This window comes from Dermacentor albipictus, chromosome 1 (genome assembly GCF_038994185.2).
Source record: "Dermacentor albipictus isolate Rhodes 1998 colony chromosome 1, USDA_Dalb.pri_finalv2, whole genome shotgun sequence".
Taxonomy (NCBI): Eukaryota; Metazoa; Arthropoda; class Arachnida; order Ixodida; family Ixodidae; genus Dermacentor; species Dermacentor albipictus.
Genome location: NC_091821.1, coordinates 322,985,288 through 323,011,003, shown reverse-complemented (window position 1 = coordinate 323,011,003; position 25,716 = coordinate 322,985,288). Strand labels below are relative to the sequence as shown.

Genomic DNA, 25,716 nt, shown 5'->3' with positions numbered 1-25,716 from the left:
TCTTGCGTGAAATAAATTTAACAAAGCCTGTTAAGCGGCGGTCGCATGAAAGCGTCTTATGTATCACTTCTATTTAAGGCATACTGCCCAGCTGTAGCTATAGCTAAAGATATGTCTTGAGTTTCTACGTGTTCTCATCAGTTAATATGCATCACGTATTTGCATGATAGCCCTTTCAGTCGCACTGATCACGTAAGAAGATGCCTTGGGCTGCACTAACACAAGAAGGAAAGAATATATGCTTTGGTGTTGTCTTTTCGTGTTCAGAGCCCTTTGTGGCACATCTAAATGCGCTGACATAAAGGAGTAAAAGTTTATCAACGTTGTCCACAGTCGTGCAACCAAGGGCCCTATAACATAAAACTATCCCAATCTGTTTTTATGCCAATCTCCTGACGTAAAATTTACGCAACCACCAATGCAAGCATCGGGCGGTGACCCGCAGCGTTGCCTGAAGCAGTCCAATCAAAAGCTCTCCTCGTTTATAGCAGGTCACTTTTGTTCTTTTTCAAAACAAATACCATTGCCTGCACTAAAGTTTTTTCTTATTTAATTGGCTGACAAGAGGCGAGGAACACGCTCAAGTTGAGAGGGTTTCGATGAGGCCGAGTCAGCGCAGTGACGATAGATAACCGGATGAGGAGGGTGGTGCCGGCGCCTGTGATTGGTCCGTTTCCCCTTATTTAGCTTGCGATGGCTGCTCGAAAATTGTGACGGAGTGCAATGAAAGGCTAAGAATGCCGATAAAACGGAACCCGAGCAAAGAAAAGTTGGCACAGTGATGTCGCATAGGTGCCCAAAAGGCTCGATAACGTTATACGGCCACGTAGAAAGCTTTAATATACACAAATAAATACGTACTCTCCCGCGATCGGCGGGCATGCAGCCATCTTCTATTCCTTTGGCCGTCTCCGACTATACAGAAGGAAAGTCAGTTTTATTCAGCATATTAATGCATCTTTAACGCGTACACGTCACATTAACGCGTGAGTTTTTGCGGTTTCGTGACTTCGCTTTATCGACAGGTGAAGTGGACGCAGCCCGAAAGCTTTTGACCAATAGCAGAAGGCTAACGTAAAAAAGACGTCAAATCAGAAATAACTATTTTTCTTTTGCTCGGTATATTCATGCATAATCAGTCTGAACAACACGTCATATCAGATGGGGAGCTATCGCGGTTTTCGTGTCATCGCGTGACAGACAGCCGATGTGAGGGTGGCGCGAAGATTTTTTGACCAAACTTGGAGGGCTGATTGCAGAATTCGAATAGACAAGTGTGGAAAAGTTTTACGTTACAGCGCCACAAGGTGCTATCGGCGTCACTCTGACCACATCAAACCAACTATTCTGCCATGTGTTCCTGGAAAGACCTAAAAAAAAACGCAGCATACTTGGCGGCCAGCGGTTGGGCAACGCGTAACGTTGACATTCTGACGCAGCAGTGCCCGTGAATGCGACATAGCCGCACACTTTGATGCAGTCCTTTCATCTCTTTTAAGGAGGGTTTTATACTTGAGAAGGATGGACTGCGCAAGCGACTTACGCAATGTCTTTTCTCGCCGCTCCCTCGAATTTCGCGACGCGAAATATTTTCTTCACCGACAGATTGATCGATCGTTACTAAGCCTATAGCGCTAGCACGTTACGTCGCTATACGTGCGTCATAGAGATCGCTGCATACTGCTTACGACAAAAAGCAGTACGGCATGCCGTGACGGCTTCGACGGGAAGCGTTTGTGGACAGCGCGCCACTTTTTGCGAGCGTGCGAGAATCGCGCGGCATCTCGTGAGCGTGGAATACGGTTCCCGTTCCTGATGGGACAGTATTATGCTGAGAGGGTAATTCGACGCGGTAGCTCCACCAAGAAGTACATGTGCTCCATGCGGCGGCGGATTACACTGCCTCTGAGGTCGACGCAGTTTACTTTTGCACGGCCTTCGGAATCGGCCCAAGTTTACTCAGCGAGAGGCCAACCGAGTAGACGTGTGAAACAACGTAGAGGAAGGCGTATAAAGTAGAAATGCAGGAATTATGGGCTTGGAGGCGTATATTGGTTATAGTGAGAATACTTGGGCGCCGTTTGTGGTTTCACCGCGTAGTTACGCAGAGAACAGAGCCGGTCACGGGTATCTCCGTAAGGGTAGCACAGATGGCGATATATATACACTATATAAGCCGATTTGTGCGCTGTCGTGCGAGTGCTGTCGTGCGAGTGCTGTCCTTTGTTTACGATATTCACCACGGCAGCGGTAAAAGGAGCACTCGACAGCAGTCACCGTTACAAAGTGCGAGAAGGTTCGCATTAAAAAGAAAGACGGAGCAACAACCAGAGAGGCTTTGTAGCATGTGTTTTGTAAGAGTGGCACCTAAGGAAACTGCGTAGGATAAATTTAGGACATGTCGCAAGGTACATTTGGAAAAGAGAAAAGAAACAAGTGGCAAGGAAGAGTTGCAGAAATCGGTCACACACAGGTGACACCGTTGATGTTGCCGACAGTGAGTTCGAGTTGATGCAGTGCGAATATTGCAAGGAAACGCTAGTGTTGGCCAACACTATTGGGCGACTAACTGTTAGGAAACATTTCAGCCGTAGCAGTATGACATGGCAACGAGTTCAAGATGAACAATAGTTGCGTGTAGCAAAAAGAAAACTTGGAGGACGCTTAAGCTTCGCCTTTGAGAGTGGAACACGATAGCACTCAAAGACTCCTAACAGTTTTTTTTTTATGCTTCCCTGCAAATGTACTTATGTAATCGTTGCGTGGGTTGACCTCTTGATATTATTTCGCACTTTTAATATTTCAGTCTGAGACGATCTAACATAAAAGATATGCGCTGTCGGTATTTTCTTTTTTTTATAACATTTGTTTGTGGGCTGCCGTTCTCAATATTCCGAGGAATAACTTCGCAAAGAATGAAAGACGAGGTATGAGGAACTTTGGGGTGGAAGAGTGGTTGGGTATGCGTATTACGGAATGATTTTTACCGAACAGACGGTCGACGCTGGGCGCAGGGCGCCGGTCGGGGGACACCAACGCCGGATTTTCTGCGACACGGGGCCCTTAACGCTATCGCGTTAAAACATGCAACTTCCTCTTAAGATGCACGACTGTAATACACGACATATATGATGGAGCCTTATTGATGCGAAAATCATGGTGCATATATAAATATAGTTCTCTGCAGCTACTGATCTTCTGTGCATTCTTATTCAATCAAATTCCGCTATCGTCCTTGAAATTTATTGTGCTGTATATAATTAATGTGTCATAAGTTACAGTGCCGCCAAGACTTGAGAATGTTGTTGGCCAAGAAGTCGTGATACACGTAAATTTAAGAAGAAAAGCTACAAACAAAATAAAACTGCATCCTTCCGACGCCGAAGCTGGCTAGACTGTACATGAGCCCATCGCAATCGTAGTCGAAGTGCAGCTGTACTAGGCACTTGTGCCTGCTGGCAAAACACGTGGTTCATATCGAAGGTAGAAGTCCCACAGACAAGTACGTAGCTTCCACCGACGAACTAGAAGTTTCGCCTCGTATTTATAGCCTGTTCAAGAGATGCTGTGCAGAGATGCTGTTATTTAGACCTCACTGTACGGATGTGCACGAAATTTGAAATTTGCTGCAATTAAAGATAATGTGCAAATTGGAGCTACTGTTCAGATAAGGGGTCCTATAACCTAAAATTATTGTGGTCTGTTTTTATTCCAATCTCCTGACGTCAAATTTACGTAACCACCGACGCAAACATCGGGCGGTAACCAGCAGGTTTGTTTGAAAAGTCCAATCAAATGCGCTTCTCGTTTATGGGATGTCACTTTCTTTTGCTTTCAAAGCGAATAGCATTGCCTACATTGCGCAGTCTTTCTTATCTAACTGGCTGGGAAGAGGCGAGGAGCACGCTCAAGTGTAGAGAGTTTCAGCGGGGCTGAGGCAGCACAGGGAAAGTGTATAACCGGGTGAGGAGGGTGGTGCCGGCGTCTGCGATTGGTCAGCTTCCCCTTACTTAGCTTGCGCTGGCTGGGCGAAAATCGCGTGGCATGCAGCGGAAGGTTAAAAATTCCTCTAAAATGGATACTTAGCAAAGTAAAGTTGGGAGAAAAATGTCGTATACAGGCTGATAGGTATCGGTAACGTTATACGACCACGCAAAATCTTTTATTATACGCAAAGAAATTCACACTCCCCGGCAGCTACAAGTAGCGAGTGCCACAGCGATCGGCGGGCATTCGCCTTCTATTCCTTTCAGAACGGAGAAGTGCCCGGATATTGAGAAAAACTTTCAATTTCTTTCGGCATATTAATGCGTCTTTAACACGTACACGCCACTTTGACGCGGTGAGTTTTCGGGGCTTTGTGACGTTGCGTGACAGACAGGCAAAGCGGGTGCAGCCCAAAAAAGTTTGACCAATAGCAATTGGTCAAACAACGCCTTTCTCGCTAATGGCGAGAAAGGCGTCGAATTATTTTTCTTTCGTTCGGTCTAACCATGCATAATCAGCATGCGCATATCATATTCCTTAAAGACTCCACACGGTGGCATTACATAAGGGTTGGGATTACAATAATAGTTCAAACAACATTACTTGAGATGAGAGAATCACTGACACTTCTTCCGTGAATGCAGATGAACTGGTGATGGCAGCGATGTCCTAAGGAATAGCCGTTCCAGTCTACAACTACACGAGGGAAAAAAAGTAGACGAAAAAGTGACATTTCGCGTTAATTTTGGGTCGAGCGACACTTAATGAATGACCTGTGCGACGTGATGCTCGTGGTGGCAGTGAAATATTTGGTGTGACGGTGGTGTGACTGTATAAAAATTTTGAACTAATGATAGGCTGGTGGTGCGAAGGCGATACGAAAGAGTTGGTAAACCGGAGTCTGCTTTTAAGGATGATGCGCTGACGTCATAAAAATATGCTGAGTGAATGAACCCAGTAGCGCAATTCTGTAAGGCTTCAAGTGTGTTAGTGAGGTAAATTTCATGCGGGCACTAGATAGCGGAGGTGTATTCAAATGGAGGTCTGATGAACAATTTGTATGCTAGTAGTTTTACGTGGAGAGGAGCTTTTCGTAAGGGGCGCTTAAAGAAACCGATATTTCTGTTAGCAAATGGTATAACTTTATTTACAGGAGAACACCAGTCAGTGATTGTAGTGATTATAGCATGAACAGAATAAGTAGTTTAGAAGCAGCGCTTTTCACATGATAATTAATAAACGCGCAGTGCGAAGAAACGAAATTATTTCATTATTATTTAAAGGGAAGCGAATAAAAGGGTGGGAATCCAACATCGATTCACATTTCGGATATCTGCTCAAACAGGCTAAGCTGACGCCTTGCACCGTCTACATTACAATGAGCGCCAATAAACATAACACAGTCGTGATCCCAATAAACTTAAGAACGTCTAAACCTTACTCGAAGCGCGAAAAGCAAAAAAAAAGGGGGGAGGGGGGGGAGAGCTAATGCCTTTGGTCGAGCCCACGACTCAATTTACATGTTTTCAGCTGGTTAAGTCGGTTTTTTTCTACACTTAACGGCTGTGCTGACGCCTGTCTCCTCCTGTCTTTCGCTTCCCGTCGCTTTAAGTTAAAACAGCTTCGAACCACCTACTGCTTTTTTTGATTAGATGGGCTTCTCCTACGCAAGGATTATATTGCAGTGCAAAAAGCTTTCAAGGAAAAAAAAAAGATTTCGATTATACAGTTGCGATATGGACATTTACAAGCTAGCAGGCACACGAACACAAAAGCACATACCAACAAATGTGCGGACGCGGGCGCGTGTGCAAAAAGTGCACGATCATACATACGTAAAACTACTCGGAAGTATGAACATCATGAAACGAGCATACAGTGACGTCACAGCCTTGAGAAGATGACATTTGTTTTCGAGTAATACGTATATGTATTTGTTTTCGAGTAATACGTATGCATGGTCGCTCATGCTAGAAAATGACGGCACGACATACACGAAGCGCGCTTTCGTTGTTCAATATCGAGCATTGTGATCTAGCCATCAGGTAGAGCAACGCGGTATTGTCGACCTGACCACTTTCTCGATTACTTTTTGTTGTCTAAATTATATTTTTAGAGTAACAGTTTCCGGAGCTCGAATCCCTTTGCACATCTCGCTAATCGGGAGAGTGTCGTTCGCACAAAATACAATCAAGAAAAAACACACAAAGCTGCCGAAAAGAAAGCGAGCTCATTTCACGGTCTCTTTGCCTTAAACGCTTTTTAAGCCTCTTAATCTCTTGTGAACTAAGTTCACTGTTGCGGAAGTAACACCTCTGCCGCAGGGTAGGTAGTTTTTCTAGGTGAGATAGTTTAGGAGCGCTGAACCAGCAACACCGCGTGTACCTGCCTCGTCTCCTCTAACCTTCCAAAATACTCGCTAGAAATTGCCGGAATCCCGTTGAAGGGAAATAAAAATTTGGAGGATGCTTAAGCTTCGCCTGTAAGGGTGGAACGCGATAGCACTCGAAGACCCCTTACTGTTTTTCATGCTTCCCGGCAATTGTACTTATGCAATCGTTACTTGGCTCGATCTCCTGATATTGTTTCGCCCTTTCAATACTTAAGTCTGAGAAGATCTAGCATAAAAGATATGCGTTGTTGGTGTGTCGTTGTCTTTTTCGATAACATTTGTTTGTGGGCTGCCGGTCTTAAAATTCCGAGGAATAACTATGTAAAGAGTGAAAGACAAGGTATGAGCAATTTTAGTGATAGAAGAGTGGTTGTGTATGCGTGGTACGTAATGATGTTTACCGAAGTAACGGTCGACGCCGGATACGGGACGTCGGCGCCGGATTTTCTGCGACACAGGGCTTTTTAACGCTGTCGAGTTAAAACGTGATGCACCCAAGTGCACGAGTTTAAAGAGCACTCTTTGTTGTTGTTGTTGTTGTTGTTGTTGTTGTTGTTGTTGTTGTTGTTGTTGTTGTTGTTGTTGTTGTTGTTGTTGTTGTTGTTGTTGTTGTTGTTGTTGTCGTTGTTGTTGTTTATGCCAATTGATTAATACGTAGCTGTGCCTTTTCTTAACTATCACTTAGCTCAACGGAAGCCCACATGATCTTGTTCGTGCGCCTTGACTACACCAAAGGTGGCTGTGCAAGAAGTCGAACTGAGAATCAAGTCATGCCATAGTCTGGCTGACTGACACACCGATCTCTGTTCTTCTTGACAAAAACGCATCCACTGCAAGTCCAAATGAAGCGTTACCTCTCTGGCTCAGAATGATTGTCTCCCAAAAAATCGAGCGTCACACGCACTCGCGGTAACATTCGCCACCATATGTGAGCCCTTGTACTCCTCCTTGTTTATTTTTTGCCCATATTCCCTTAAGCGATCGTTAGCGCAACGTTCGGTTTGACAGACATACAACTGCTCGCAAGACAAGGGGATGGCGTAGACAACTTTTTCAGAGCACATAACAAAGGGCTTCTCATGCATAGCAAACTCATTTACAGCAAACTCGAGGGTACAGCTTAGAAGGTTTGTTGAGCGCACAAAAAAAAACAAAGGGTATACAATGACGGTTTGCAACTTTATTTAAGGCAGTGTGACACTTCGTGTACATGCTGTATAACCTAGGCCCTCAAATCTCTGTTCTTAGTCTTCGCTTAACTTCTTGTGGCAGAGACTCGGCTGCAGCATTGACGACCGTCGAAGATAATCCAGCAACAATTGCCACTTGGTCGGCGAAATCTCCGTTCTTTCAAATCAAGCCTTACGCGCGATAACCGGCAGCGAACAACAATCAGCGTTCTTTCAGTGACATGCGTTCTAGGTGCACCTGCAAATAACCTCAGGCTACTGCGCCGTATAGACCCAAATAACTTTTGTGGGGTAATTCGCTGTTTATTCACACCTCCTGCATTTCTTTTCCTTCCTCTCGTTTTCCCGCAGGGTCTCTCCGTCTCGATCCTCTACTGCTTCGTCAACTCGGAGGTAAGTGAAGAATTTTATTGCGGACCCGTATTCGGCAAAGAACTCTCACTATATATAGAAATGTTCTTCGGACTAAATGTCAGCCAATCTTGATGCGGCATATATTGTCGGATATGGAGGGCGATTTAATTATTAATTCATCGCGTTTAAATTCCCAAAGCAACGCAGAGGTTGTGAGAGGTGGTGGTGTGGAGGGCTGCGGTATACTGGTAACCACCTGGGGTTCTTTGAGATGTGCGTAATTCTGAACACATGAGCGTTCTTGTCGGCCAATGGCGAACAGAACTTACGGACGAAAACGTTGATGAATTGTTCCCTTGGGCTTGTATTCACAAGAAGCTTTTACGTTGTAATTGCTCACAAGATAAAATTCCAGCCAATCCTGCTGCTAGACATATCATTAGCCAACGCAGTCGAACAGTGACAAAGAGCATTTACGAACAATAAGCTTTATGAATTCGTCCCCTGGTCTATTGCGTGTCCGTTTGCATGAAACCTTGTATCCGAAGGCGCGCGAACTAAACCGAAGCTAATTCGCAAAAGAAGTGTTGGAGTATTTCGGAAATGTGAAAGCGGGCCCTTCTTCACGTACGCCGTATCCGTTAATTTTGTACATACCTTCTGTTGATGCTTTAGTGGATTTGGCGTTGCGCTGCTAAGCACGAGGTCGCTGTATCAAATCCCTGCCGCGGCGGCCGCATTTCGATGAAAGCGAAATGTGAAAACGCCCGTGAACCCTGCACTGGGTGAACGTTAAAAAACCCCACGTACTCGAAAAAAAAAATACGGAGCCCCTCACTACGTTGTGACTCATAATGAGATCGTGGTTTTGGTACGTGAGAACCCTAGATGACTTTTTTATATAATTTTCGACGTTGCCCCTTCGGCTATCCATCGAACTGCACCGCAGTGCACGAACGTAACTCAATGGGCAGCATTTTCAAATAGTAATATTTCAGAAGGGCATCCGAATTTCAACAACTTTTAGTTAGCAACGTCGAGAGGGTAGGCCATGTTATTGAAATGCATATTTATGGCACTTGGTTGTAATGCCTTCGCTGCGTTATAGCAGTGTCCTTGTGAAGATTAAAACGATCCTATAACGCAGCAGGGAAGTTGCGAATAAGAGCCGTAAGTAAGCATGTTATTAGAAAGACGTACCCTCTCGACGTCGCTAATTGAAAGTTGTTGAAGTTCATGTGCCCATTCGAAATATATATCATTTAATGCTGCCTCACCTTTAGTGTGCCGAAAAAAATGATTCTTCAACATTCCTTCTACGAGATTCGCTCATACGTTACCGAAAACCACCAAGCTTAACCGCATTGCGAAACGGTGAAGTCGGAATTTAAACAACATAAATGATCTTGTTCTTTTCGCAAACAATTTGCAAATGTTATTCATAACTGCGCACCTTTTTAATTCATGCGTCCCAGACACCTTGCCTTTAGGCATCTATTGTCGCGACACATATCGATATGGCCTACAAAAGCTCAATAGCCAAGCGTATATCAACCACGAGATCCCCTGACTTATTGCGATGTTTGGTAGCAATTCATTACGTGTACGGTATATACTGCGGATAGAACTGACGCCGTGTCCGGATATCGCGGTGTCTTCAGCATTTCTGTCCGTCCTACGCGTCATCCTCGCGCCATACTGTACGCTACCCGAACCTTCCTGGGAAATATACACAGAGTGCCACCGTCATTTCATTACTAAGGCTTCTCGGACCAAAAAAGGGAGTCACATGGATGGACCTTACGCTTGTGCTATAGTAGTTCTTTCACTGGCACCTCCGTGGTACTCCCATAAATATTTAACGTGGTCTAGAACCCTTACGCAGCAATATTAACCCCATTAGAACGAAAGGAAGAGAAAAGTAAGTGCAACAAAAGAAATAAACGCGAATTGCAGTCACCATGACAAGTGCCAATTCGCTAACCCCACCGAATGCCGCTGATCCCGCTGCCGTTCTGTGCGCCTCCTCGAGTCCAGGCACCTCTGCATGCTGCACCGTTGTCAGATGGGAGGAGGACTTGGCACCTTTGAAGGCACCGCGTCCATGAGCATACAGATCTCATCAACCCATCATCATCCAATACATTGACCCCGGTACTCCCCCACAACCCGGGTTGACTGGGTGGGGGGACTTGGTTCGGGCCAACGGTCCTTCCCGGACAAGGGGGCTGTTGTGGTGCAGCAACACAAAGTTACCGCACGCAACACACAAACAGCCGTGCTGGTCGTACAGGACTCGAGCCTGACTGACCTTCGGACTGCCTCGGCGCAAAAGAGGCCAAGGCATACAACCATGCAGAGCACCAAAGCCGTCCGCGGAGCAGCGCGACCAACCAAGGGTGCGCCGCCACCGGTTCTAGCTCTGGGTTCCACTGAACCAAACAAAACCCCGTAGATCGACTGGCGCACACGGCCGAGTCGAGCGACCTTAGGAGCATGCATCATAACTTAATGGAAAGCTTTCCGCCTGACTCATCAAAAATTACCGCAGGACGGGCCCACACCTCGAGAAACTTCTTCTCGCCCAAGCGGTGCCGCTCCCGGGTGAGATGGAACCAGACCTCCTTCCGTGCTTTCGCAAGCACTTCGTGAAGGCCCGGCGCCCTCCCCCCGAAAACTGCATCGCGGCGTGCCAACCAAACTTGGTAGGAGCACTCAGCGAGGAGAAGCACGAACTGGTTGACCGCCTGATTAGGCAAAGGGTGCAAAAATCGGACTGTCTGATAAGGAATGCCTGGGAGATTAAAAAGACTAGCAATCCTACGGAGAAGAGCTGCAGGAAGCAAACACTGCGCAAACGCATGAACCGTGTCCTCACGAGCGCCACAGAACGGGCACACTCCACGAACCGGGACGGCTGTGAAGGGCCTGTAGCCCAACGGCAGGCACCCTCGCGCCAGGCGATACATGAAAGTGGCACGCCTAGCGTCGAGGAAACTGGCCATGATGAGCTTCCAGTTTGGCCTGTGAATGGACAGGTCATACATATGGCAATGCGGAGGGAGGCCTGGGGTGAGGATGTCTACTAACTCTTGGAGTGGAGTTGAAACTACGTCGATGTCGGGGTGAACCGTGCGGAGGCTGACCAAAGAGTTGGCAGCCGCCGCATAAATGGTGGATGGGGTTCCTGAACGAGGAGCACAGTGGGAAAATGTGCTCTGCGAAAACAAGCGGAGTCGGGTGCTAAGGAAAAACGAGGTAAAGCTTCGAGTCAGGAGCATATCCGAGTTAAGAGCGACCTGGGTCCATCTGACGTGTAGTGCGGTAGCCACGATGCCCAGGTCGGGAATTCCGAGTCCTCCCTTATCCCTGGGCAGCTTGAGCACCCGCCTAGCTACACAACCAGTTGTACCCTTCCAAAGGAAGCGAAAGAGAACCCTCTCCAAGATGAGCTTGGTTCGGGTTGACACACACGCCACATACGTCAGGAATGAAAACAAAAGTGAGCGCAGGATTGTCGCTCGAGCAGTCAATGGGCATGACAACGCGCTGAACTGCTGAATTCTGGTTTCAAGCTTCTCCTTAGCCTGTTGCCAGTTTTCAGGAGACAGACCATCTGGTTCGAATTGGAAGCCTAGAATGCGCAGCCGCGTTTTCACGGGGAGACCATGAACGGGCTGCGGACTGGACGGAGTGGAGTTCAAGTACATGGCTGCACTTTTCGACCTATTCAACCTTGCACCACTCGCCCTGCAGTAACTGTCCATGACCTCCAAGACGCCGCAAACTGAGGCTTCGTCCGGGACGACAATGGACAAGTCATCCGCATAGGCAAATAGCGCAACCGGAGGGGAACCTGGTGGGAGTAGGAACCTGCCAATTCTGCGGTCACAAGACAACCTCTGCAGAAGCGGTTCAAAAGCGAGCACGTAGAGGGCAGGTGAGAGGGGGTCCCCCTGCCGTACACCACGCCCCACAATGAACGCCTCCGAGACGCGGTCCCGTATGACAACAGCAGAAGTCGGTCGAGAATACAAAGCTTGGACCATCTGTCGAAAACCCACACTAAAACCAGCCTCTTCCAAAACACGGAAAAGGTACCTATGGCTAATAATGTCGAAAGCCTTCTCCTGATCAAAGGAGCAAAGAATACCTGGAAGTTTCCTGGTGTTTGCCCACAGGAGAAGGTCCCTCAATGCTATACCGTGAAGCTGAGTAGAGCGCCCCTGGACACTGCATGCCTGGTACGGACCCAAAACAGTGCTGAGCGCTGGTGTGAGTCGCGTACACAGACACTTTGCTATGAGCTTATAATCGCAGTTCAGAAGCGTGATTGGACGCCATGCTCGCAGATCAGTGCTCCTCGACTCGTCCTTACAAAGGAGAGTGATTAGCCCTTCTCGTTGAGACGCTGACAAAGTCCCTTCACTGAGTAGCCGGTTCACCAGTGATGTGAACGGCTTCCCTAACATTGTCCAAAATTTAACATAAAACTCGACTGTAAGGCCATCGGAACCTGGACTGCGATTACGCTTCATAGACTTCAAGGCAGAAAATAGCTCGTCCTCATCTATGGCTGAGTCGCACACTTGCGGCGGCTCAGCTGGTAAAGCAAACGGAAAAACAGCTGGAGAGGCAACTGGTTCGGCATACAAAGACATATAAAACTGCCTCGCCAGTGCAAGCACTCCGTCTGGTGAGTCGACTATGCTATTATCGCGTGGATCTATTAGGGAAGAGAGAGTTGTGCTCTTCCTGGAAAGATGTTTACGTAGGACATTTCTGCTGCACCACGCTTCCATTTCCCACAGCTCTGCTCGGGTTGTGGCCCTCAAGCCATCCCAGCGTCGCTGCAGGAGAATGCGAAGTTCCTTTCGGAGTGAGGCCAGCGCCGGAGCAACTCCAGGCCCGCCGGACAGTGGCCTCGAGAGCAGGAGGATCGCATCGGAGACGATTTTTATCTCCTCACGCTCCTCGCGCGCTCGACGCCTGCCCCAAGACATGAAGCACTCACGCACACTGACCTTCACGTTATCCCATTCCGTACCACTTAGATTCGCTGTGTTGTGAAGCGATCGAAATAGTATGGATGATACCTCTGCGGTTGCCTGCCTATCTTTTAGGAGACGTGGATTTAAGCGCCACGGTCTCTTTGCTCTTGGTACTAAGCTAGAATCGGCAAACCGCAAAAATAGGAAGCTGTGGTCGCTAAGAGCAGAAGGAATTAACCACGAAGAATGCATACTGGGAGCCAGTGTCGACGAGATGTAAAAACGGTCGATGCGGCTCTGCCCACCCTTCCCTGTCCATGTCATTCCTGACTGTCCAGGGCGAAGCACGCGCCAAGCATCGACCAGTCCCAGCTCATCGACGAGGTCTCGCAGTACAGCATTACCACGCTTATCTTTCGTTATTGGAGTCCCTCTACGCGAGAGGCGGTCAACCAGTTCTAACACACAGTTGAAGTCGCCTACTAGAACTAGTCGAGAGGGACCGACCAAATAGGGTTCTAATGTACCGAAAAACTCTTTTTGTTCTCTAGCCTGGTTTGGAGCATACACGTTAACAATTCGAATGCCACAATCAAGATCCACCGACAAGACGCGGCCCTCGGAATCCCTGGCATGGCGAATAACAAGGCCGTCGAAATGCGGCATCAAAACGATGGCCGTACCCCGGCTGCCCGTCGCGCCATAACTCCAGTAAGACCGAGTGCGAAAAATCCGGTCGAAGTGGCTGATCTGGCCTAGCCTATGAATGTAAGTTTCCTGCAGTACGAGAATATCTACCTTTCTGGATTTAGCCAAATTTACAACCTCTAACTGCTTAGAAGCGCGCGACAAACCCCGACAGTTAAAAGTAGCTATAGTGAGAGAAGGAGCCATTTTAAAGGAGAAAGAAATTAGCTAGAAGCTAGTAGAAACAAAGGAAAACGAAAAGAGCTAGGAAATAAATAAAGAGCAGGCTAGTATTAGGTAATACTAGCCGCTAATGCATGCTGCATGCGCGTGGGCCGCCAAGTGGCAAAGAGAAAACGGCAAGTAAGGACATCGCGCTGCCGAAGCTGGTCGAAGACCCCGAAATCCTAGAAGGCGACAGCTTCGACGTCATCGTAAGCCGACGCATATCCCGGCGCTTCCGTTGAGACGCGAGGTGCACGCCCCTTCGCCTTTGCCCGCACGTGGTCTCGGGTCCTTTACATCCCTCGAATGCGAAGCGGTCGAACGCGGCACCCGGGACCTGTTTACGCGGCGCCGACTCTTTCCCGAGAGGCTGAATATACCATGACGAAAGACGACGTATTGTGAGGGTTCGGGGCCAAACGCATGCTGTTGCCGGGCAGCACTCCTCCGGTTTCTTTGTCCTCGTCGCGTTTCATATATATATATATATGTATAAGCACGAGTGTGGCATAAGTGCAAAGACGGCTGCTCGAAGGGTCAAAGTGCCGTAAGCTGTGACCGGTTGCCCTTTTGCAATACTTCAGTCGTCTGTATTGTTGATTCCTGTCACCGTCGAATACTTACGTAAGCTGAAGCACTCTTGGGGGGTTTGCATTGTGCCAGCGAGACTTGGCGATGTCGTTGAGCGCGCTGGCAAGCTTCCTTCGAGAGACTCGACCCCATCGAGCCATTGGCGCTTTTTATTTGCACATGTCCTTACGCGTGTCATGTGTAGAGATGCGACTGGCCTTTGCTGGCGTCTTTGTATGTCCCCCGTCTTTTACGCATCTTTATTTCCTCTCATTAATGTTGCTCCTAAGAGAAAGACCGCTTTGTAAGAAAAGGTGCAGTCAGTCATTTTCTGAGTCATATAGGTTGATCAGTGATTGCTGTGAGGTTGCTTTCAAAGGAACAGGTCGCAATCTTAAGAGATTTCTGTTTTTCGGTATCGGCACACAAAGAGGGCGGGGTAATATTTTTCGTGAAGCGGCTGAAGTAATATATCTAACGATAACTTAAGCATTATTAGCGTTCTGTTCGTAAAAATGGCAACCAAATTCATAACGATTCTTTTTCTATCGCAGGGGCTCTTTGCCTTCGACCACTTTCGCTAATTAATATGTCCAAAAACGCGGTTTGCTGGAATCTGTTACCACGGACAGTTTTACAGTAAGAACTGTTTGTGACCGCAGGCTCTTATTAATTTAGTAAGACTAAAAACCGGCTCGGGCTGTTTTGCGACTGCCTTGTTCAAAGAAACCACTACATCAACGTGCAACAATTGTGAGTCGGAAAAAACTACCGAGCAGCCGTTGGGCACTTTCCCTCAATGCGACGTACAGCGCATCTCTTCAAGACAACGCTAAGCCGAACTAGACACTATAGTTCACTTCCTAAAACAAGCATTATTGAACCCTGGCCACAACCGTCTATGGCGCAGAAAGCTCGCACAACATGTTTGAAGGACAACGCGGTCCTAGTGACCGATTGCAGTCCTGCTGCGTGTCCTACTGTGTGCCTGCAGTGCTCGCTCTCTTTCTCTCTCCCTCTTCCTGTTCCCCCTTCCCTTAACCCCAGTGTAGGGCAGCAAACCGGACTCTCGTGCCGCCTCCCCGAAGCGAAGCAGTGCCGAAATTAGCACGATAGTATCGAACTTAAACGTGGGCTATTCATCCTGTTTTTCGTTTTCAACATCCGCCGCAAGGGGAAGGCACGTGGCTGAAAGGCTTCACTATCCCGTTCTCTCGTGTCTTCTGTACCCTCTACGACTGAGTACAACGTGCGAAACTCTCGGTGCTGCTGCAGACGTGTACTTATTGCGCCTATGCCGCCTGCTATCGACAATATTCTTTAGTTTAATGTTTCTTTGTTTTTTCTCACCTTCTCCTTACGTTTCCGCCTCGCAGGTGCAGACTGCGGTGCGCAACGCGTACATGCAGGCGATGATCAGGCGCAACCCGAACCGCTACTCCCGCGGCCGCGGCCTGTCGCAGAGCTACTCGACCTACTGCGAGGCCAGCTCGCTGGCGCCAGACCTGCACCCGCACGTGGCTGGGCACAAGGTGGCGCCCCTGCGCAAGGCGCTGGGACCCGCGCGCCGCTACTCGGAGGTCGAGGTCGAGACTCTGGCGTCCATCGTGGCACCGCCGCACGCTCAGCCCACCATCAAGTGGGAGCGCAACTGCTACTTCTGAAGCGACTGCCACCAGCCAGACTGAGTCATCGTCTACAGAAACCTCATCCTTCCCGCCGCCTCAGCAGTCAAACCTGGCCGGGAACTTGGTCGGCGCCTCACGATGTCCTCCCGCTCGCGTCACCGAAAGACCGACTGAAACACTGTTGCTACCAAACTTAGGCAAGATCAAGAAAGCTCTTGCAGACGTGTCTCTCGAGGGACACCGCTGTTGTTCTCCGGAAATGTGTCTGAAGTGGAGGTTGTGACGTGGGTGGTTCTCGATGGGGTGCGCCTCGGTTCGTCATTTACTTAAAACTGTTCAGCGCGCATGTACACGCGGTGATTGCCTCACGATTCTCGCATCACATCACCACAAGATCAGTGAAAGATTCATTGCTCTTGGCGTCAAATGAGTGAAAAGAACTTTGCGGACACGCAGTCGGAGAAGCGCATGTTTTTCTCACCAAATCTGTTTGGAACAATGTGTGGTGTAGAGGGCTTGTGGTGCATACCTTGTAGGACCATTTTTCGGTCATGTGAACCGGCAGAATCACAATACTCATTATACTCTCTCATATTGAACAATAGAGATGTGATGGCAACCCACTTCCATATAGAAAAGCTCCTATGGAAATGTTATCTGAAGGACGCCTGTAATTTTCTCTGAATGTGTGCTTATTAGTGATTGTGTAAGAACTCAGCCGGTGAAAGCAGCTAGTTGTCAAAGCAGCCTCTTTAACTTTGGCATGGACAACAGTTCTTCCTTGAAGTGACGTCGAGCAAAGGTGTACAAGTGTATACCTCTAACCCCATAAGTTTTCGTAGCACGGGATCCCAGAAAACATAAAATTTCGTGGCAATCTTGTGCCCGCTTTCAAAACCGAAGGTGCAGTGCATAATTCTCCTCACAATAATCACACCGCTCACCTAAAATCTAGGCTTTGTTGCAAGAAATTCGAGAAAATTAAACTTTTTCGCCGATTCCGTGCTCCGAAAGGTTTCGCGGTTGGCTTTACGTCCTCGTGTACGAGACAAGCCTTGCGCAATGGCATTCGCGCGATTCGGTGGCCACCTGTGCGAGTGGCGATCATCGGAGCGGAGACATTTATTCTACTGTCTAGATGTATCGTAGAACACAAGGGAAGCGTTGTGGTAATAATAGTGTCATCCATGACCAGTGTTCCCCAGAAACATCGTGTTCCTTTGGTCGGTTATTGATGACAGGGTGTCAGGTAGTTGCAAAAACCTATTGCATCTTACGGAACACAGCGTCCCATTCTCATGGAGGAAGTGTTCTCAGGAAACATTCTTGATTCATATTATTTCCCGCTGCGTAGCCCGCCTATACACAGTATACCCTGTATACTCGCCTTTAGAAGCTATCTTGAAATGTGGATTTGTCACGTGGAAATTTTGTCGCCCTACTCTTCTAACATGCCCCTTGACACAAAAACCTAATTTCTCTCACGTGTTCTATAGTGCATTTAAGATTATGGAACTTTGATTTACTGAATTCTATTCGTCTAATTTCTTTAACCAGCCACGTACAATCCTTTAATGACTAAATGAGTGTCCAAATTCACCGGAAGTGCAGATGCAGTGTTAAATTTATGACACATAACGAGTGCAACTCGATGTTCCTGTCGATGCCCGAGAGAGGAGTGTGTAGTAACTGAAATTTCTGCTCAATTGCTTTTGTTTGTGTGTCATCTCTTGGTGAGGTACGCTATGTCACGCTCAGCATGCAGCTACAACGCACGACCGCTTTGCCACGCGCTTTCGCCTAATAGCTCGTACTGGGCGCGTTAGTACCATGATAGCATGAAGTGTCTGCGAATCCAGCAAGTCACAAGTAAACTTTCCAAGCAGTTCCCTTAGGGTAAGTGTAACAAGTCGCTTGCTCCACTGCGCAAGGCAGCCGCCTCAAAAGAAATACTGGCGAGTGTTTATAGACCTTCGTATTTGTCTGTCCGAAAATGTTATTCTGTCGTACCTAATGCGACCGCCAAAATCCAATATAGGCTTCGATTGCACTAAATTTTTTTTTAAATCCCATGCTCCCTTATATTACATGCCTTCTGTGCATTTAGCTTTGGAGCTGTTTCGCTGACGCCCGCATGCTGATAGCCACTCGCATTCGGGGTTACGATTGCGTGTTCTACTCTTCCAATTCTGACTTTAGAGGAGCGTGCAGGGCTGTGCTATTTTTCGGTACTGTTTCCCGTACGGGAAGGAAGGGGGAGGGGAGGGCGAGGCTAAGTCAATCTTACACATTTTCTTTCCCTGTTTTAGTGAGGCAGACTACAGAACGTATGTACGAGATAAAGAATTCCACATTTACGCCGGGCGAACAGGCGCTACCAGTATCGACTTTGCGCAGAGAGCTTCGCGCTGCTCGGCGGGGTGATCGCAATCTGCAGCCAAACCCCCTCGAAAAGCTCCGCTCCAGTGACGACGACCCACCGCCTGCTTCTAACGGCAGGTCGATCAATTCACGGCCGCGTTCCTGCAGGCCACGGCGAACGTGCGTTCGCAACAGGGCACCGTTTAACGCGGCTGCTTACCTATAACGAGTCACGCTCACTCTGACACCCCGAGTGGACCCGGTGGGCTCTCACCTGAACCGGCTAAAAGCAGTCGACGTTCATTAATGTCCGCGAAAGCGAGAGTCGACTCAAACAACGTCAGAGTAGCGAGTTTTCGATTGGCCGACCGGCACTCTTTGCGTCTTAGAACGCGCAGTTAATTGGTGCTTACAAGAATGAAAAAGAAATGCAGACTATTTTTTATCATTGTCCTGCGACTGACTGGCACATCGATATTGTTCCGTGTTTCGTCTGCTTCGCGTTTATTCCCAAAACTCCTCAAAGGCAACGACCACGTGCGCTGTTTTGTTTACACGGCACCAAGCGCCGCGTGTCTGTGTAGCACGTTGCCTCCCGAGCCCCTGCGGCATCTTTGTTGGACGGCTTTTTCTATCGAGAGGCTTATCCACGCGAGGGTCACGGGTGCATGCGCTCAGTTTCCAGCTGCGGTGTCTTAATGCGCAAGCAATGGACGAAACTAGAGAAGGTCACCGACTGGTCCTTGCTCTCTTTCACCTCCAAATGCCACACCACGCTCTCTGCCCGTCTTAAGAAGTTGAGCGCAAACGGGCGTTGCACAACGTCCACTGTGTGCGTGATCCCTCAATGATCCCTGCCTGCTTCTCACGCTTCATGGCAGCTGCAGCTCATGTAACCGTAAAGTTTACCGGGAGACGATGGCGGCGAACGCTGTGCACGAAGGCGAGCTTTCTGGTAGAAACGTGGCCTCTCGCATGGGTCGCGGGACGCAAAGGTGAGCGCCATCTGGAGGTGTTGCAAAGAACCGGGCGCGCCGCTCTATGAATGGTGGAAACGCTGGAAAATGGGTTTGTGTTTGAGTTTCCGCATGAGAGAATTATGTTTTCTTATATATTCAAATTACAATCCGACGCTATCATGTCTGTAGGTTGTGTGCAAGTGGCACTTTACAATTTTTCTGACACATTTTACTTTGAGAAATTCAATTAGTTCAGTAACTTCCTTGCGCTACACGGAGTGCCTGCGGGGTGGGTATGTGTGGTTCGGAACGATTACTCGCGAAAAGACGCTCGATGCTGGACGCAGGATGCCGAACGCCGACGCCGGATTTTCTGCGATACGGGGCCCTTAACGCTTTCGCGTTGAAAGTACGCATGTCGTTTTGGCCACACAGCGGCAGCCATGAGCCATGCCCAGTGAACGATATGTAAATATTTCGTAACTTGTCTGAACATCCTCTCCTCCCAAATGCTACGCACACGTAAGTGAGAACTAACACTCTACAGAGCACCAAGTCAAGATACACATAACTCAAAGTCATTCGTATAATGTATGAAAATGTTGCAGTGTTTTAGAAGTCACCCTGTTCATATTACTTTAAACTCCCCTACCTTTCTGGTCCTTACTTGTCGTGTATAATGAACGTGGGTTACTAGGTTAGGCATTTTGCCATAACATGTTACGTGAAACGGCCCTGCCCCCCCCCCCCCCCCATAACAACTATTCAGTAAACACTCGGGCGGTGCTCTGCCGTGAGCAGGCGAGAAAATAATATTGACTGAACAATTTACTACCCGCCGCACCTATACCTTCAAACTAAAATGCAACGCCTGTTATCAGTCTTCTCCTTGCAGATGGATACGTACAATTAGGCTGCAAAATATTGCGCTGAATGCAATACTTTTTTTTTATTAGCTCTAGTCCGAAAACTCTAGCGATGTTGTGGAATATTTTGGCAAAGCCGGTTTCTGAAAGCCCAACGCTTGCGAAAGTAAGTCTTTTTCGGAAGCTCTAATATTGGATTAGCTTTGGCAGCTAATCGAACCGAACGAACGCCCAATCTAGTTAGCGAGAAAGCAGTCTAGTTGCGTCTTTTTTGTTTTTTTCTTCTGAGGGTCTAAGGGGGGAAGTGGGTGAGGATTTGTTCTGGTCTATAGTCACGGACTCATTTTGTTTTTCGCGGGTAAGTCCCGCAACATAGCGCCATTATAGCCTTCAGCGGCTCAAAAGTCACTTTCTGCTAATAGTAGAGCTTTCATTCCGCTTTGTGGGTCGGCCATAGGCGAGCGAAACAGGCACCTAATTTTTAACCAATGCCACCAACTTTAGAGAAAACAGCTTGTTACGTGCTCAACAACCTGACGCTGACATATGACCGAAACAGTCTCAACAAATGATCTTGATTCCCCGACAATATCATTTATTCAGACAATATCTCTACGCGGGTAAAAATTTATAGCTTCTATATTTCTGAGCATTAACTCGGCAGTTTTCCGACCAGCAGGTTCACCATGAGCGGACATTTAAGGAAAGAAAGGGAATAGGGAGGGATCATCTGAAATACGTGCACACACAAATACTTTTAGGTAGGTGTGCGCGTGTGTGGTGTAAGGGGGTGGGGGGGGGGGGGCACTCATTTATATAACAAGCAAGTGTTTCTTTAATATGGTTGCTTGTATAAGCCTGGTTTCTCGTCTGTTTCTAAAGGAACGACCTTTTTGTCTGAATAAGTTGCATGTAGAGGTAACACGCCGAGAGCAATTACTTCAGAATTAGTGCCCAGGCGGGAGTACAGAAGCACGACTACTTGAGTTAAAAGCGAATCTCCTGCTACGCTCACTTTTTTTTATTATTTCCGTGCAAACAGCAGAGAGCCACTCCACAGTTCAGGTCGATGCAGTTCAACGATCGCAGTGCGTTTCTCAAGTGGACATAACCACTACTCGCACTAGCTTTACTACTTACGAAAACAGACGTCGTGAGTGGTGCCAAGGCTCGAATGCTGCCGTTGGGAAACCCGAGGGTTGAAAAGCGTTTTCGTAATAAGTGCACGGACTGAGATTGTTGACCATCGGGAGCTACGGAGGGGGGGAGTACAATAGCGAGCTTTCCTAAGGAAACTTGATTGTTCTATTACGTAAGGAAGTTCTTATTTGTATAACTGGCATCGACGACTAGCGTGCAGGAACTTGAGATGCCGGTGACAGCGGTGAAGGGTCGAAAAAGGTTTTGCGTAAGAACCAACAGTCCCTTCTCTAAACGCGGTAATTTGAGCCTACCGCTGAGCAAGCTCGCGGCAAAGGTCAATTTCCTCGTTGGGGGCACGCCTATTGACGAACGTCCGAAGTCGTGGTGTGTTTCATATTTATTTTTCCCGGGTTCTCAGATTCTTCCCCGAATCGATGCAAATGCTCATTCATGGAGAAAAATAAAGGGTAGGGGTGGAGGACGGAACTGTCAATTCGAATGCATTGGTGCTTTCGTTTTCTTTCATTATATGCTGTCGTACCAGAAATAAACGAAAGAACAGATCTTACGAAGCCTTGGTTTTAAACTCTTGAACTTCTGCGTCTCCGTCGCTCTCTGTCTCTGTGTTGATTATTCGTGTTGTGGAGCGAGGGCACGTTAAAACAGACTAATCAAAATAGTTCCAGTTCGCTACCCTGTGTCGGTAGGAGAAGAGGCATGGCAAATAATAAGCAAAACGCACCCACTGCCAGAATACGCTGCGCAGTACTGTAAGCGACTGTCACGCAGGTCCAAAAACACCGGAGAGCGAAGCAGTACATGTGTGCATTCTTTTCCCTAAAGGGATTCAAATATCAGTGAAAATGTGACCACTATCGAAGTGCACTTGACATCAGTAAGCAATGTCTGCGAGTCGTCTTACGAATTTGGCATTTTGCCAAAAGGAAGGGTGGGTTATCCTTTCGGTGCCGGGCAACGTTCGCGCTATAGAGTTTTCGGCTTCTGTGGAGTTAGAAGAGGCGCGTCATGTCCGGAATACCGAAAGTGCTTCTCTCTCGTGCTTGAATTTTCACTACAATATCGGGCCTTTCCTTCATTAGTGAAACGTACCCGTAACAGTCACTGAAGAGACCCTCGGAAAGCTTCTCAGCTGGCCGACGGGTCTAATCGCGAGGTTTTCTCTGCGCTAGCGTGCAGTCAAACTGATAAACCAAGCGTCACTGTTGTCTTTCAATGCATGTCGCATGGGCCGCTTTAATTATAAGTGTGAATCTAGTTTGCTTATCCTCCCTTTTATTAGTCAATCCAGCTATCACTCGCCCTAACGACAGTTACGTGTTGTTTTCTATTAAAAGAATAAGTGCCGCATTAAGAGCGCAATCACAGAATAAAGACAAGTTTCTATAATGAACAAAATTGTGAGGCTTTACATTCCCTATTGTCTGCGCGACAAAGACCTTGGCACCTTGTTACGAAGTGCTGTCGTCCCGGCTTTTCGGAACTGTTGGCGCGTGCTCTGATCAGCTTTACGAGAAGTTTTGGGCAAATTATCGACACGTTGGTCTTGTCGATAGTGTCCGCCTCTCCAATGCTCGCGCTCAAGAAAATAAACGAAACGAAAAATGGTGGTGGAGCCTCATATAAAGTAGGTTGTTCCAGCCGGCGCGCCAATGTTTGATAAATGCTCGCGCTGACACAGGCTGCACTATCGAGCGGAACGAAGCCGAGAAAGATCACTATTGACCGGTTCCTGTCTTACTTGCGGGTGTTTTGCGATAGCCTCGCGTTAGAGATTGATTTTGTTCATTACTGAACGTTAGAGGCCGGGAGACAGCTCTCTCAAGGGCAGGGAAGTGCCTGTTCCTTTACAAGACGGAAGGGCGCCTTGGGTGTGCTTCACAGCAAATGAGCGCCAGGTAATGGCGTGGGGGAAAAAAAAGAAACAAACGACTTTAGATAAAAAGTAATAAAATATTAGTAATAAAGAATCAACGCTCTAAATCGCGATTTGCCAGCAGAAAAGGTTTGGTATTTTGTGAGCAAGAACTAGTTCGTATAGATTACTCTCTCACACGCAATGGGTGACTTAGTTTCAACTATAGATCGATTGCACTGCACACGCTCCCTGTTATTTCGCCAGGGACTTATGCTATTCTATACAAAATAAGCACCTAAGTCAGTTGTTCTGTACCATTAGGCGACCGCAAACGTTCTGCGCATACGTAATAAACTATGAACAGTAATGCTGCCCGTCCGTTATGCCCCATTTGATTCCGGCCTTTAATCTGTCGGTAAATGTAAAGCGTCTGAGAGATGTACACTGTCCACTGTCGTTTGTATACTAGAGCCGCGCACGTCGACTGATACGTGTTGATTTTTTCATTAAGCACAGTTCTACTTTATTTATACTTGTACAAAAGAAAAAAAGATTCTGAGGCTTTAGGTGCGAGAACCACGATTTCATTATGAGGCACGCCGTATAGTGACGAACTCGGGATTAATTTTGACCACCTCGGCTTTTTTAACGTGCACCAAATGCACGGTATACACGTACGTTCTCGAGTTCCACCCCCGACGTAAATGCGGCCACCGGGCCCGGGATTCGATCCCGCACCCTCGGGTGTGGCTAGACAGCTGACTATATTCGTTATCTTCAGATGATGTCCACATTTATTTTGTGGATGTTAGCAGAAATAAGGGAGAAGGAAGTTTCACCGGCATCACCATTACTGCCTAGGTAACGGGTGACACCTGTTCATCAGCCAGCAAAGGGGAAGGAGTAAAGGATAAAATAGTGCACGGACACAATAGAAGCGAGAGAGAATAACAAGAGGAAGGCAAATAAAGAGGAGCTATTTGCAATATTTAAAGTATCTACAAAAGGTTCGGGAAGTTCCGCGCTCGCGGCGCCGTCGCAGCCACATTTGCTGGCGGTATTCTCGCGGGCGACCACTTTAGGGGATAGTCTCGCTTCCTCTAGATTCCGCGTGACTGCACCAGACGCATTGTCACATACGTGCGACAGTGTTCCTGGCACTGTGCTATAGGACAGCCCACTTGGAATTCTGTCAAGAACGATGTCGCCAGCACGTAGACGCCCGCATGTCCGGTGCTAGCCAGCTAGTGATGCGAAACCTCGCGAAAGTATCCCCGAAGGTGTTCTGTCTAGGAGCACCGGGGTATGAAGATCGTACTGCGCCATAAAGGTGCACAGGCTGTGGCCTCCTTTGCTGTTTATTGACTGCATACGAATGGAATGGAATGGAAAAACTTTATTTCTCTATATCTCAGAGAGATTGGCGGTGGGCCGGTGTCTTCATGTTTTGAGTCCTGGCCGCTTCACATGGTCGGCGCCCCCATTCCAGGGCACCGCTGAGTCTTGCTGCCTCGCAGGCGTGCTGCACAATTGACCGTTGGGCTGCGAGCTCGCTGCTGGTGAGCAGAACCTGCCATTGTTCCGCACTTGGGTTATTTACTTTATGGAATGCAAAATTACGCTTGCATTCCCACGTGATGTGGTATAACGTGGGGGTTGTTCCGCACCACCGACATAAGTCCCTGTACTGGGTAGGGAACATTTTTTCTAATGTGTGCAGGTTGAAGAACGTACCTGCTTGCAGTCTTCGCCAGCTTACTGCCTCATGTTGTGTGAGCGATGTGTGGGGTGAGGGGTATTTAAGTCTCCTTCCTCTGTAGTGGCGCGACAAAATGCGAGTTTTGGCTACTGGCGATTTCTGTGCCCCAAAGTCTATGGAATGCTTAGCTGGACAATCGTCCGCTATTGGAGCTAAAAGCTTCTAACTAGGCCAGCGCTCCCGATGAACATACGCGTAGAAGGTCTTAGTCTCGTTACTAAGGGTCCTGCAGTCTGCAGGCCTTCACGATATACTTTAGGAATGCTGCCCCCTACCGCTCTATAGTGTACGGGGTTTATTTTTGCTCTTCTTTCTCTCCCTCTATCTCTGTATCCCCCTTCCACTTTCTGTCTCTTTTTATATCCCCCTGCTCCTCCCTCTCCGTGCAGGGTAGCCAAACGGAACTACTTCTGGTTGACCTCCTTGTCTTTGTATGCATCCGTTCTCTCTCTCTAGCGGCGGACTGTTTAGAATCAAAGAAAAGGAAACAACAAATGGAAGCCCTCGCTTTCTCTAATTCTCGTCTCTATATAAGGCGCCTTGTCTTTCAAAGCAAGCTAAACAAATTACTTACAGGTACTGCTGATTGTGGCAGTGCCATACAATCGCCTCCGTTTCGGCCTGCTCACGTTCCCTAACTCCCTATGTGATCCATTAGTATTTGTTCATTAACAACTACTCTGTTTTCTTTTGCCCTTCTTTTTTTTTTCATTGTAAACATCACCACG

The 25,716-nt window shown here is 47.8% G+C and overlaps 1 protein-coding gene across 1 annotated transcript in view; it reads left to right on the top strand.

Annotated features, from left to right (window-relative positions):
* Positions 1-18,161, top strand: part of LOC135919429 (corticotropin-releasing factor receptor 1-like) — a gene marked incomplete at its 5' end in the record, with an annotated part of 177,790 nt that extends 159,629 nt beyond the window's left edge. The window contains 2 exons of the mRNA XM_065453255.1: positions 7,921-7,962; positions 15,773-18,161. Of these exons, the coding sequence (XP_065309327.1) occupies positions 7,921-7,962; positions 15,773-16,060 (330 nt within the window). The remainder of the gene's footprint in view (positions 1-7,920; positions 7,963-15,772) is intronic.
* Positions 18,162-25,716: the final 7,555 nt, after the last annotated feature.